The sequence below is a fragment of the Brienomyrus brachyistius genome, chromosome 3, assembly GCF_023856365.1.
Source record: "Brienomyrus brachyistius isolate T26 chromosome 3, BBRACH_0.4, whole genome shotgun sequence".
Classification (NCBI taxonomy): Eukaryota; Metazoa; Chordata; class Actinopteri; order Osteoglossiformes; family Mormyridae; genus Brienomyrus; species Brienomyrus brachyistius.
In genome coordinates this window covers 21,822,734-21,838,550 of record NC_064535.1, presented here as the reverse complement: position 1 = coordinate 21,838,550, position 15,817 = coordinate 21,822,734, and the positions used below count along the sequence as shown (strand labels likewise).

Below are 15,817 nucleotides of genomic sequence, written 5' to 3'. Positions count from 1 at the left end.
GGGCTACTGCCCCCCCACCCTCCTGGGGGAAATAAACCCCCCTCCCCCCTTTGAAAGACAGGAGGCAGGCAGATGGTGCCCCGTGACGACACACTAAAAGCCACACTGGGTCAGCTGGGTGACATCACCGGGATGACGCGTTTCTCCCTGGTCAGCGCTGCTGATTTCTCAGACTAAAACCACGAAAACGTTTAACCATATCTGGGTTATTCCACTGGATGTGAACTGCAGGCAGTTAGAGTCATATGAGAGCACAAGCTTTCCAAGACTCACACCCATAAAAGCTAACAAACTCTCTAAGTGCTACTCCTCACTTTCTGTCAGCTACCGTAGGAACAGAACGGCAGCCTTGTTTGATCAGTTACCTTGACTAAGGAGAACATAAACAACATAGATATGATCACACAGAGCATAAGCCCTGCGACATGAAATCAAGCTAAATGCTATTCCTGCGGCTAGCTGCTTTTTGTCAACTGCACCCCACTACTTTGGGAAGTTTCCCCACACGGATGCAACCTGTCCCGAGACAAATTGAGGCCCCTGCCCCCGCCGAGCCCCTCGCTGTCACCCTCGGACCACCGGCTTACATGGCAAGTCAATGAATCCTTAAGCTGAATGAGCCGGACGACGTCGTAAGCGACATGGCTGAAGGCATCCCAAGCTAAAAGCTGCCCACAAGGAGACCATTCAGACCGACACAAAGGACCGCCTACGGCAAACGCATTTCACGCCGTAACTTTAACGTTTAATACTGGCTTTTCGTGATATTTCTGATGCGTGATGTTAGCAGAATGCCAAATTCACACTAAAGAAAAACAGCACGCTTTTGGAGCTCACTCTACTCTGTTGGCACATTGGCAGGAAGTTGACGAAACGTATTTGCATTACTTCCTGTCTGGATGGCTGTTGGGCAAGACTGAGCTAAAAGAAAAAAAAAACACATAGCAGGAAGTGAGTAGCCGGAAGCGAGAGGCCACAAGAGGACCGCGGTAAACTAATCGCTATTCTCTCAAAGGAACTAAAAAACGACCAAGACCAAAATAAAGAAACAGCATAGCAAAAATACGACCAAGACCAAAATAAAGAAACAGCCTAGCAAAAATACAGTGAGCACTGCATGGTCTCTGACGAGTGTCTGGTTTTAAAAGCACACACCCTGTCATCATATGTGAGGAAAACAGAGAAAAACGACATACTATTGGGTTACCATGGCTTGGAGTAACTCCGGGGACCGTTTTCCAGAGTAGAGTTAAAGTCGCAACGTTTTATTTCAAGTGTACACAAGCAGATCTCCACTGCAGATGTGACCCTGCAAACATGTGGAGCTCTTACACCAAAGCAAACCATCTAAAGGCCGAAACACAGTCGATATCGATGGAAACACCCTCAAAGTGTCAAGTTAATTTTATGTGTCCAGTCACTGGATCATACCTTTTCCCCACAGGTGTGTGTGTGTGTGGAGGGGGGGGCATTTGGAAGTCCTGACAGAGAGGACGACCAAAGTCTGCCCTATAAATTTGTGACTGTATCCCTCCCTGCCACATGGCCTATCACCTGTTACACCAGACGGACGCCATCAAATTACAGGCTGACAATCCGATTCACCGCAACCCCTTAAAAATAGATGCTGCTATGTGATAATTTTCCTGAAGCTGACCATGCAAATTTCAGAGAAAAAAAAATCTCTATCTGCATAAATCTGCCCCCAGGAACCCACAAACCAGCTTATGGACACCATCTCATTAGTCAAAAGGCTCGCTGTCAACCAACCCCCCCCCCCCCCCCCAGTGCTGGAACTCTACCCAAGCCATCTGTGACAGCCCTTGAATGGAGGTGACGACGTAATCATATCTCTCCTGGATGTGCGCAGTGAACTCCACCAGGAAGAGCTGGCACTCTTTCTGTGGTCACCAGGGAGAGCCTTCCTTCTGGGCCTAACCTAGAGCTTTGTGGGGATCGAGATTCACGTGGTAGCAGAGGGGGCCATCCTGAGCGTACGTTCCAGGAGGGATGGGATCAGCCAACCAGAGCTGGAAACCAGCAGCAGCCACATGACATGGATAATTATTAAAGCCCTCCCACACCCCATGACTCCACAGCCTGTGGTTACCATGGCTACCGTTCCATCCCAGCGACTGGGAAAGGGCGGTGCAGCCGTGTGCAATAGGTGCTGTTTTACCTTCCTTCCTCTCTACGCCAACTGGCAGAAAGAATCTGGTAGGATTTCGGAAGCTTGCCGAGCTTTTGCTTACGGACAGACAGCGGTAAATAACACTGACATGCAACGCTCAATGATGTAAAGAGGTGGCGCTGTTGAGTCGAACCCTGTGGGGTTAACTAACACAGACGTAAGGGGAAGTACTGATACTGCAATCCAGATTCTGTAGTGTGTCATTAAAGAAAAACAGAAAGACATTCACAAATGTAAACTACATTTTTCAACTTCCTCTTCCTGCTTCCTTAGATGCAAGGGGAAGCCGCCAGAGTCTTGGAGCTGGACAGATGCAGTCAAACTCCTCACGTCTATTAGGGCAGGTCTACGCCACTTACAGTCTGCACCCGGCCTCTGAGCCTCGGAAACCAGCTTCAGTCTGGCAGGACAGCTTTTTTTTGGGGGAGGGGAGGTGTCGCACAGTCCACATGGTGTGGAGTGTGTACATGCGTGTGTCATTTCCTGCACTCGTGTGCCCGTCTTATTCGCCAAAAGGAGGTAGCTCCCTGTCACTCCCGTTCGCAACTTGGCAGCCACTGCGTCCGGCTGGCGTGACGCACCTGGACACAGACGCACTGCGAGCCATTGTGTCACCTTGTCCTCTGCTGACCCCACTCAGCCCCGGAGACAAACTGGGCCACGTCCCAGCAGAAGCAGGCAGGCTGACTGCGCTGGACGCTGTGAGGGAACAGAGTGAGATTCCTCCAGCTCCTCGGCAGAATTCGGCAGCAGCGTGCACTGCGCTCCGCCCCCAGTGACATCATCATCGTCACCGAAACACATGTGGCCGCGCTGCCCCCATGTCGTATGCATCCCACCATCCTCTTACCTCACCATTCCAGGAGCAGGCATTTTCCATACTTTTTTTCCACGGCCGTCAGTTTGGAACGGCGAAGAAACGTGGTCAGACCCTGTGTTCCATCTACTTCCCTCTCCTCATGCTGCGTGCACCAATGAGGTGATCCCCTTTGGCCCATGCCCTGCTCTGATTGGGTGTGGCCGTGCGTGAGGAAGCCGGTCCAATGGAAAGCCGCCAGGAGCAATTCATTCCCTGCAGGGCTGCCACGCCAGGCCAGGCTCTCTGTCTACACGCTGCCACTGGTCGGCATCCACACCCTGAGCGAGCTTTTGTTCCAAAGCGCAGAGGCCCACTGGCTGGACAGGACTGGACCTCCACCCAGGTGTCCTGCATACTGTCCAGACGGCATAACAAGGGAGCCAAACACACACACACCCCAGCCGTGCGTCAGACAATATCTATGCCTCTGAGTCCAGAACTTGCAGAAGGCATGCTGCCATAAATTAGTGCTTTTTCAAAATTGGGGGGGGCAGTGCCTGGAGTCTGTCCCAGGAAGCCTAGGGCACAAAGCAGTGAACACCCAGAGTGCCAATCTAACGATGACACAAGTTAAACAAATAAGGAGATTCAGAAGGTCACGCCACAGATAGAGGGGCGTGGACCGTGGGCGCGCAGAATGCAGGGTACGCAGAAGGGACATCGCAGTCGAGGGCACGGTGTGCCTGTGATGGCAGGGGTCGCAACCGAGCACAAGCAGCCCCCATCTGCCCTGCCATTGGCTGAGGCGTCACCTAGGCAACCCAACGTAAACAGCCCTGGCAGGCTACGTGTCACAAACAGCCGTGGTAAAGCTGGACCGTTCCAGGGCAGTTTGCCGAGTACGTCACCGGGGCCGAGGGCACGCCGGAGGGGGGGGCACTTCTCAAACATGACGGCATCTCAGTTAAGATACCCGACACTGACACCAAATCAATTCATAGACAGGGCTGCTATTACTTTGTCTAAAATGGAGTCGAAACAGGAGCCTAAGCTTAACAGGAATCGTAGAAAAAGTAAGAATGAGAATCAGTCCTTTCCTCGAGACAGAAACCACACACGCCGACGCTTAATCCTCAATGGGAGACAGAGGTAGCCTATCAGAGGTTGCCTGAGAATCCCTGCTACCTGTTAATTGGTTACTGCTGGGCTGTGTGTGTGAGAGAGAGAGAGAGAGAGTGAGAGACAGAGAGAGAGAGCTGAGCAAAGGCCCCACGAACCAGCTTCACTTTTAATTCACGCCTCCTCCCATTTTTTTTTTTTCTCGAAAGACGCCCAACTGTGGGTGATGTGAACAAAAAAAAGCTTTCAGAATTACCAAGAAGAGCAACTCAGCAGCATGGAAACGGAGCCTTTCATTTCAGAGCGAGACCTTCCAGATCACTGGTTTAGCGAGGAAAGAGAAGCATAGAGTTCCAGACAGACAGAAAGTCTTAAAATACAAACCCCGCGCTGGGGGGGGGGGGGGGGGGGGGGGCAGTGATGTCAGAGGCCAACAAGAAAGCCACTGTAGCAGACCATCTTTTCCCAGTCAGGGTAACGGATTGTATTAAAATGAAGGACTTCCGGAAGCATCCCTTTACTTCTACCATTTCAGTGAATACAAGAGGTCCCTGGAACATCGGGTCCAATATTTCTATAGCGCCCCTGAAATGCGGGCTCGGGTGCGAGAGTCTGTGATGAATCCCCCAGCCGCAGTGCAAAACCAGAAGTTCCCCCCCAACCTGACGTACATTTTAAAAACATCTGGAACAAACGGGATTTGCGAGGACGCTGAGAAGGCGCTGAGTTGACGAGCATTCTGCTGTTTCCACACTGGCTGGGTGAAGAGAAGACACATCGCGAGGTAGCCGAACGATTCAGAAACGTCTGTCCAACCTCTGGCAGCATTTTATGTGAGTTTCTGTTGGCTCCGGACATGTCTGACAGATATAGATAAAGAAACACACAGACAAGTCACGCGATGTGTCTGCAAACCGGTTATGCGAGTTTTGCACCTTTTGATGACTACCTGCTCTTTTTTCAACAAAACAAAGTCGAAGCACCAAAACATTTTCAATCCACTTTTGCTGGAGGCGAATAATCATGACCGACTTGTCCCAGAAAACTCCACCAACTCCACGACCTGACCTGACTGTACCCCAACCCCTCGACGACCAGAAGAATCTGCATTGAGTGCCCACATTTTTCTGAGCAGGCAAAAGGTTTCACAGCTGCACCTTATAAACACCCACAGCACGACGGTCTGGGTCCTGACAAGGTCCTGACAGACGAGTGGATGGGTGGATTCAGACCAGATTATGTTTCCTTTCACTAAACCAGTATAACTCTTACATGGACCTTGAAAAGACATTGCGTGACTCCACACACAGGTGGAGCCCAGAGATGTTCCCTCAGACCCTAACGTCCCGAGAATGCCACAGTGACCTCATGGTGATTACTGCTCGCTGTGGATTACAGGGGCGTTAAACTCCTTCCACTTAAATTCCTTCCAAGGAAGCTCTCAAAAAGAGGAAATGATCAGCCAGTGGTCTATAATAAAGTAGGAAATACCCAGAAAGAATAAATGGTGATAGAGCACTGGATCAAACGTAACAAGTGATCGCAGAAGCCACTGGCAGCTGGGGTGTAACTCTCACTTAATGTAGCGTTCAGCAGCTTGGGGTGTAACATGACAAAACACTGCACAGATCTGCCACCTGTCACACCCCCCCTCACACAAACACATATACCGGCCCCCCCAGAGAAGCGGCAAGCACATGGCAGACTTTGTAATGGGCCAGAAACGCGGGTCCACTCACAGACCGGCATTCGACAGCTGCCTGCCGCACGGCTGTGTCTTTTAGCACGGCCCGGCGAGATTCGGCACCTCCGTACTCCTCTGACTGCCAATCAGATCAAAGGGAAATGCTGGGAAAATCGGGAGAACATCATGCAGGACCGCCAGCCCTCACCATCTGAGTATGAAGCTCAGTCACATTCAGCAGATGGTTATCAGCCCAATTCGTACAATCATGGCCTTCGGGCACGAACCCTTCCCCAGTCTCACGGGGGGGGGGGCATGACAGACCCAGCCATTCCCCTCAAACGCCAAACCTCCTACTGCATGGCGGAGCACGGTTAGGGAATGTCAGCTCACCCACATCAAAAAAGGACTCCCAAGGTCAATCAAGGTGACCGACAACACCCCAGGCAGTTGAAAATCGCCACGGATCAGGCCATCGATGTGGAACGCACGGGCGACCGGGAAGCGGCATAGCGGCATAGACTCGGAGCCGGCTGGAGACACGAAATAATTGGATCCCGATTGAGGGGCCTTTTTTATTGCCATTTGGGCAAACAAAGAAAAAAAAATCAACCAAAAGGTTTGGAGGAACAGAGGGAATCGCAGAGCGCTGCTGGTTAACAGAGCATGCAGCTGCGAAACAAACTAGACAATCGAGCGGTTCTCCGCCGACATGCAGCGTCACCCCCATACGCAGCTTTGACCACTGACACTAAGGAATTTAGAGTTTCCCAAAGAAATTCCAGTCAAGGGGCCAACTGATTCTTTCGCAAGCTTTTAGTGTGGTGCCATGAACCAGAAGCTCGCTCTTTTATGCTTCAACCCCCAACCCCCACCTCAAAACAAGGACATCAGTCCCTCTCCAGTAGCAAGTGGCAATGCTGGATGCCCATCATGCATTCAGGGTATTTGGTGAGGCGAACCTCCTTTTTTAGCGCACGGTGAATGACCGGCAGAGTGAAAGGGGACACCAGTGTGCGGCAGTCACGCAGGGACCTTCCAATCATCCCTCTACCACGCCGTGCCTCTTAAAGGGGAAGCACCCCAAAGTAAGACCCTTCCTCATTTTCGCTGTGGCTGGAATGAACAGCAGATTAACTCATTCCCCTTTTTTATGTTAAAGATTGTGATGTGTATCGCTGGGGTTTTCCTTCTGCCTGTTCCCTTTCCTGTTTGCGTCATAGTTGACAGGTTTATCTTTAAAGGAAATATCCAACATACATTTGTAAGTCATATATTCTATTATGAAGCTTTTTTTGCCAATTGTACAAGTACGGGTACATGGGAATTTTTAATTTTCACACATCCCATTTACAGACAAGCAGATATGTTGAGCTTGGCATCAGTGTTTGGGGAAACGCCACGCTGAATAACCCAGCGGTGATAGGATCACTCGGCCAGCCATGGGATTCGAACCAGCAACCTTCTGGATGTAGGTACAGACTCCTGATATTTGGGAGGAAAATTGGACATTGGTAGGCCTGGGAGGGGAAGCATATTGGGTCTGTTATGTCTTAGGCCTCAGGCAAGAAGAGATTGCTTTGAATACTGTGTGACCTCGCTTCGCGATAGCTGCCTGCGGTTGGTTCCGCAGACCATGAAGAGAGATTGGACCTTGGAAAGACAGACAGCAGAGCAAGGGGGGGGCGAGAAACTGCTTGCAGGAAGAGATTTGAAGCAGCCCCAACTGGTTCACAAAGAGTTATAGCTATAAAATAGTCGCAGTAGACAATATACAATATGTTAACAGTGATTCAATGTCATATAATCAATATCTATATTCATATCTCAAGTAGAGTCTAGCAGTCGAGACAGATTCCGGTAAACTGAGCAAAATGGATAGGATTTTACCTTGGTACCAAGGTGAACCAATAGAGCAGGAGAATTGTGTTTGTTATACATTTGAGCTTGGTTTGTTGGTGTTTTGTGACCAATCTGGACTTAGAAATCCTTATAGGGAATTGGGAGTTATGGTTTATCAGCTGGGTGGTTGCTCTGTGTGCTGGGGGTGACCTGGTACTGAGTGCCAGAGTGTGACGGAAGTCCTTTGCTGGATCAGCCGAATAAAAGGAATTACTTTGCTCACCAACTGAGAGGTCCAGAGTTTTATTCTAAGTGACTCAACTAGAGTTATCAGAGAGGTTGATTTATCATTTTTATACCACAGAGATTATGATTTCCATAATGAATATTATAATGATTTCCAGAAATTACAGGCTCCTGATGTCACAACCCCACGACATTATTTAGAAAATTAAAAACAAAGACAACCTCTTTTGACAAAATCTTAAATTGTCAGAACAAAGATAGTAACAATTTTCCCGCAACAACCAAAAGAACCGTTTAAAAACTGTTAAATTCACTATCATTAATTTATTAAGCCTTTTATTCTCCAGAACACATTTGCTGCAGAAGACGAGCACCTCAGAATGCTGGGGGGGGGGGGGATTGTGGCAGCCATTATTAAGGATGGACCCCAGTGGATGTGATTGAGCACATCTCAGCGAAAAGAAGCTTTGGACGAGGGAGAGTCTGACAGTAACACGTTCAGTCAGACACACAACAGCTCAGGAGCTAAAACAGCATGAATCTCAGTTTTCCTGCTTCTCATTTCCGGGAAGTACAGCAACAGCTGTAACAGTAACAAGTAACAAGTAACAGCTTCCGGACAGCCAACCAGGACCCCCCCGGAATCCTAAAAGTCCCCCAACCCGGAATATTCTGTCCCCTTGGCCTTCCCACGCCCTGGAATCTCTATAAAACATACATTATATGGCCCCTGCTGTCATTCCACGCTGAGCTTCCAGTCAATGCACTGCAGCATTAGGAAGAATCTTGCTGGCAGCCCTATAACAGCATCGCGGCGTCTGAGCGTCAGCGCACGTGTGTGTGCGTGCATGTTGCAGCAAGGGTAGTGACTTGGGGGGGAGTGTGCGGTTGCTAGCGTGCAAACATGCAGGTCTGTGGTCTGAATACGTGTTTTTCCACAACAGATTTCATGCTTCTTGTCCATGATGGTGTCTCAGCAGTTTCACTTCACCTGTATTTCGAACACGAATAAGGACAGTCATGTTTATGTGGGTGAATGATGCTGCAGCAGATCAAATGGGAACCAACGAGTCAGGTTTACAGGAGACGCGTCATAGATTGACCCATGCTAATGTTCAGTGCATTTTACAGGGGTACTTTAAGTGAGATAACTAACTCGTTCGATGACGGGCTTATTTCTCTCTGGACACACACCCATGCTAATGTTCAGTGCATTTTACAGGGGTACTTTAAGTGAGATAACTAACTCGTTCGATGACGGCTTATTTCTCTCTGGACACACACGGAATCTGACCGAAAACCTTAAGCGATCTATATCGAGACATGGTAAAACGCTGAATTGTGGAGAATGATGTCAGCGTGACTGGACTGGATTGGTGCTGGAGAGCATCTTTGCGCTCTTTGTTCAATCACCATTGGCTTCAAATCCACCATCCAAATCTATCTGGAAGACCAAGCCACTTCTTAACCAAATCCCGTCCAAACCCATGACTGGCTACGCCAACCTAGAAGAAACATCTCTGCTTCAGATCGTCTTGCAAAACTCCTGCTGACGTTATCCCACCAAGAATCTCAGAAATTACATATGACACAAAAGGTCTGCTACTAACACGATGCTGAAGCACCTCCCCAATCCTAATGCATCTCCCACAACAACAAAGACCTTTTCTTTACACCTACTGAAATCTATTACTTCAGACCCTGGAGCTTACCAACAAAGGATAAGATACATCCCCATTGGCTGATACAGCCATGTGTCACAGTATTACTCCGCCCACCACACACTCCATGCTTCCCATTGGTTGGACCACCTGCTCATCATCCTAGGCAGTATCAGAGTGCCAAGCAGCCAAATGATCGTTCCACCACAGAGAAACATTTACGAGGAACCGGCAGTTCTGATTCTAAGTCGCGAATTTAAATTTATATTATGTTATGTATCACTTAAGCCCGTCTAAACTTGATACTGCATGAAATGTCTTTTATAAGGTTAAGGAAGCACTTGAAAGTGTCTGATGTTTGATATTATTGTACATTTTTAAATTATAAGTAATTATGATTCTGTGATATATGTTCTGTGTTGCACCGATTGACCTAGCTGTACGTATATTATTGAAGGCACAATCACAGCGATACAAACACGCAAAGCAATGTGATATTAATGAAGCACTCGCATTTAATTATACTTCTTGTTTGATTTTTTTTCAAACGTACAAGTAAAGTTATATGACCTGAATTGTAACGTTACGTGTGAATAGGTTATTTAACAAGTCATGTGCTTAGTCTTAAAACAGCTGATTAAATGTGATAATTTCCCTAAGTTAATTGAAAACTTGAAATGAAAATAACTACAGATTTGCTAAAATTGAACGACAGAATATTTTACAGAACTGCAACTGTTTCTGTCTGAGATAAAAATCTAGCTTACCTATGACAAAATGAACACGGCAACGACATCGACTTAAACGTTTTATCGAGATGAAAATATATTTTCAGCCCAATCTAATTGGCCTTGCATAACACGAATGCAGAACATCACGAATGTCACCATGCAGTTACTCTCGTAACTTCTTAAATAACGAAACACCGGAAACCTGTATTTCTCAGTTTTCTGGTTTTGTACAGCAACATGTACATGTATCTAGAACGAAGGAAAGGCGTATATTTATTTTTCTGGTAGTGTAACGAAATGCATTCTCATGTAAATATCTATCGACAGTTCTCATTAAAATATTGGTATTATTATTATTATTATTAGTAGTAGTAGTAGTATTAACATATCATTAAAGATACAAATACAGATAATGACTTATAGCTCCATGTCCATGATGCTCGTTAATAAACTAATTCGGTTTATTTTTCGACCTGAGGTGTCCGTTTAAAACCTGTGAAAATACCCACGTAAGCTTCTTGTAATTATTTTATTCTTTTTCTCAACACCACGAATACTTATTTTGGCTGTTGCTATTGTCGGTCGTTATTGGAAGTCAATGTGTTAAAGCGCGACGGGCCATTTAGACGCAGAAGCTAATCCGACTTCTTCGGTCTCACGGTAGCTCACAGGAGCCGCGCCGCGCAAAATAACTTCACAGACGAAGCGGAGAAATCCTCCACAAGCAATGAATGGAAACAATGACCGTGGCAGCGAGGGATTCATAAATACTATTGTTGGATTTCGTGCTTTGATCTAGAGAAAATAACACATAAATACAAAGTTGCAACTGATCGTGCAATGTGCTAACAGTCATACGTGCGAATCGACCACAGTTACAGATAATAATCGCCCGTCGAAACGCGCTACAACACAAGTACAGGCTACCATGCGCTGTAAAACTAGCCGGGTCTCTTAAACGGCGGCGATTATTTAAACGATCGCACGCCTCAGAAAGGACGCATTTAATCAGGGCATGTGAACAATTCACCTCGGTGGCATTACAAACAGTCCCTTAAACATCAATAATCAATGGGCTTAGTATGTCACGAAAGGCTGAAAGGCAAGTCCTACCTGGCTGGAACATACTTTGGAAATAAAAGATGACCAGAATAAAAGATCCCAAACAAGTGGCAAGTATCATCCGGCATATTCTGCTCATCCTCATCAATTCCACGAGGGTTTGTTTCATGGCTAGGGTTAGAAAACCTTTTAAAAAGAGGTGGGTATTTTGCGGAGACTGTCGTACATAGATGGTGCTGATGATAATACCGGAGGTGAAAGGCTCAATCAGCTCAATGCTGTCTCTGGAGCGTACTATTCCTGTTCACACGCTCCGTTGCGGGGGAAGAAAAACTTCGTCGCCCCCTCTCGGAAGCAGGAGAATGAGCACGCCCATGCGTTCGGCTGAAGCCTAGGAAAAGTGCTCAGGCAGTAAATTAAACCGGGTTGGGCGGATCAAGCGCCTGCAAATGTAGATCAGTTACAACTTCTATAGAAATATGAAATTTCAGAAAACCATGTTAAAAGTTTAGTTTTCACCGAACTTGCTAGCGACACAAGCTACTGTGTTTTTGGCTACCAGTATTTTTTTTTTATTTCGTATTCACATGGTAAAACCGCTGTTATTAGTAGTCTTTACACAAAGCCTTAATTGCTTGTCACAAGAAATTAATTGCTCGACATAACATTGGCACGTTATAATGATTTTATTGTAGTCTGGAATATTTCCGAATAAACAACAAACCGCGTGTTCTATTTAGTACCTTTAAGGTGTGTAAAATAATTATAAATTACATTCAAACATTTACTGATTTTTTTTACAGAGTATAGTTTTTTTCTGCGGCACACATAAATTATTTGTGCAACGGTTAAAATGTGTGTTTCTCCTCAGCCAGATGCTTGTGCTAAGCACGTTATATTACGTAGATTGCAATTATTCTGATTTTGACTGCTATGGACGAACGTACAGCTGCTGGTATGGCACACCTCCTGGCATGCCTGCACACTGCACCTGAATGATACTCGTTCGAGCAGACAATAAAGTCGGAGACTGGACACGGGCTTGCTTTGTACTGAAAAGCTGTTTATTCTATAGACGCAGAAGGGGAAGACCATAAAAAGGGGCTTGGCAACCAAGATGCGTTTGTGTTCGCGCTTTTGTGCCCTTGGGTCCATGGTGTAAATAACCTGGAATGAGGCAGCTGCATCTCCAGGTTGCCGGCCAAGTGTCTCCTCCTTTCCCATCTTCCGAGAGACAACGTGACCTGGACTAGTGCAGTTTTGGCAAAGGCGCGTGCCATGCGGTCGATAATGTTATGCGCAAATAATATTAATTGTGAGAATGAACACAGAGCTTGATGCTTTTAGGTATGGCATGGGCTTCCCGGGCACTTAGTTTTATTTTATAAAGCAGCGGTTTGTTTGGCGCACGAGAATGATCCCCGACGCTGAAGGTTAATTGGATTTTAGTTTATTCTGATTTGAAGGGAGCTAATTGCTCTCTTTGCTGCAGCAAAGTGTCTATTCTAAAAATAACCAATAATGTTTAAGTGACGCGTCAAGGTGCAAATGAGAAAAAAACTATTCTTCAGGAAATTAATAGAAATAGCTTTCAAAGAGTGCGAACGACTAGCATGTGACTAACCCTGCCGCTTAATTAGGAATATGAAAAAGCATAATTAGGAAAATTTCCATCAATTAGCTTTTCGCAATCGCAATATCCACGTTTTGGATCTAATAGCGACATCTGTCGGACAAAAAGATCAACACACTACTTGATGGAAGGTGGACAATTCTACTTCAGGGATTCTGTGCCGGAGTCAAACCATCGCCGTGGAAATCCGCCTACATGTATTATGCAACTGGCGAATCCTTGCAGGAATACATTGGGATTTTGAGTGCAATACCACTATTTGCCGTGATTTATTGACACAATGTTTTTTTGCGCGTACCCCGGTTTCCTTCCGCAGTTCAAAGACTTGCAGGCTGGTTAATGTCTTTCATTTGCACATAGGTTTTGATTGTACGTGTGAAAGTACGCGTGCATGTGCCCTGCGGTGGACTGACATCCCTCTCCGCAATCCAGACCAGGGTACAAGCGTATATAGTTGGATGGATGGATGGATGGACGGACGGGCGTTAAATTTACTAGCGATGGGGCATTCGGCAATAGGCAAGATGTGTGATAAACTGTAGTATTTCAACTTGTAATTACGCATGGTTGAGCAATGGTGCTCTCGGCTTGATGCTATGTTTTCACGTTCTTTATAGTCTAATAAAAACAGTGGATAACAATCTCCTTGCGTATATCAGCTAATCAAAATGGTTGAATTATTTTCATTACACCAAAAGTCATTCATTAAACTCGAAATAAACATTAAAACCCTCTTTTCTTTAACCCTAATCAGCAAAAGCAAAAATGTAAATAAATTCAATTTGTCGCAATAGCTGTGAAATTGAACTTCCTACTCATCACAGAAATAATCCTCCGTCGATATAATAAACACAATAAAGGAAGGATTTGAGTGTTACACCACAATAACTTTCCACTTCCCAGTTTATTTGGATTGTATAGGATTTAACGATGATTCATCCATTTTGAAAAAATGGATTTCACAGTTTCTGCCATCCTCACCTGGATAAGTGGATGTGAAAAATGAGTGCATGTCAGTTTTTAGCAACACTTTTCCCCGATGACGTGCTTGCTCTTTTCGAATACGGGGCTTTTTCAAATGGTGCATTAAAGCGCATCGGGCTCAGCGAAGGAAGCCCGACCCGTCGCATCAAAGTACGAGTCTGCGCTGTAACGCGGCGCCTATTAGAACGCGCTAAACGACGAGGCTCATTGAAGTGCTAATGCATAATACGCGGGTCCTTCTCGTCTCTTGCATTTTAGAACTCGGTAATTATCACCATGAATTTTAATTACTGTAGCTGTGTTGCCCGGCCCACCCGGGTCGGGGATGTGGAGCAGGGGCGTTTGAGTACCTCTGCCAGAGTCAGGGAAGGGTGGAACAACAGTGAAGCCCTCCACCCGGACAAATAACACCATCAATCAGGATTACTCCTATTCAGATGTTTCTGGCATAAAAAAAAAAAAACGTAAGTATTGATAGTATGTCTGCGATGCAGATGAATCAAGTTAGTAATACATTTTAATAACGTCAGTCTTGGATCACAGTGCAGATCAGTAATAGCAGAATCCCCATCAGTGATGAAAATATATACAGCCTGCCTTGATCTCCCTTGTAACTGTCATTTTGTAATTTTCTTTGGTTTTCTTTTTAAATGAGACCGAGGCTGCTCTGGAAACCTCTAACTTTTTTTTGGGTCCCAGCCAACACCTCAATTTTATCAGCCAATCGGCAGGAGACCAGGCCCACCAATGACCAAGCAGCAGTCCTGTTTCTGACAGGCAGACACGTCACCTCCCCCCCCGGGGGGAACCTGACGGGCCGTCCTGGCAGGAAATGTCCTTGGCTGACCTACCAGGGCCTGACACTATTAACCTGTGGCTCAAGCTGCTCGGGGTCCATTAGGACCCCGTCGATTTTGGCCGTCTGTAGCATCTCGGGATGCTGATAAACATGTCCCTCGTTTTCTCAGCCTCTCGCGCACAAACAGATGCTGCCACATGCTGGCGCGTTGATTACTTTGTAAATATCCACGCATGCTTTCTCCTACATTGTAAGGAGTAAAGTAGAGGGCTAAAATATAATCTTTGTCTGTGCAGATGCTTAAGGATTACTGCACTGTGTGATTGAATTCATTTTCTTTTGGAGAATATGAACTAAGTGAACAATGTAGATACAGATTCAGTCCTGGATGAGAAAGACTAACTCTGCATGCCAGTAAAGGGGTGTGTGAGGCCAGTATGGGGCTCGGGCGCTGTGCCTGTGATTGGAAGGTTGCTGGTTGAAATCCCAGGATAGGTACAATGATTTCACCGCTGTCTCTCGAAGCAAAACACATAATCCCTGATCACTCCAGGGAATATCTAACTCTGCTTCCTCTCAAGAATATGTCACTAGCTTCTAGTGAATAAATAAAATGTAAGGTGATTGAATGCCCAGGTTTTTTTGTAGCTAGGCCAAGGTTATGCCACAGTCCTCCACTCACAGGTCTAGGTGCTGATACTGTGCAGGTTTTACAGCTCAGAGCAGAGAAGGAGACTGATATATTACTTTAATTAGGTAAATGACAGCATGCATAAGTGTTTTGGAAGAGTGCTACACAGTTCAGCTTTTCAGAGTAAAACGGAGCTCCGTGCACCACCGGGGTGGAAAGCAGTCAAGTTCAGCCCGTGAAGATCAAGGGTATAAAAGGGAGAATGAAGATACAAGGCAGCAGATAAAACGCAGTGAATCCGACAGAAGGCCGCAGGTGCGAGACAGACCCCGAGGCTGAGCGTGATGATGGGACAGCTTGGTCCTGTCCCGTATCCGTGGTAACGTTCAGCATATGCTCAGGAATGAACCCGGCCAATTGGGCCACTTCTGGTCC

The 15,817-nt window shown here is 46.4% G+C and overlaps 1 protein-coding gene across 1 annotated transcript in view; it reads right to left on the bottom strand.

Annotated features, from left to right (window-relative positions):
• Positions 1-11,648, bottom strand: part of chst11 (carbohydrate (chondroitin 4) sulfotransferase 11) — a 57,557-nt gene extending 45,909 nt beyond the window's left edge. Inside the window, 1 exon segment of the mRNA XM_049007899.1 lies at positions 11,387-11,648. Within this exon segment, the coding sequence (XP_048863856.1) occupies positions 11,387-11,504 (118 nt within the window). The 5' untranslated portion in view covers positions 11,505-11,648.
• Between the last annotated feature and the right edge of the window lie 4,169 nt (positions 11,649-15,817).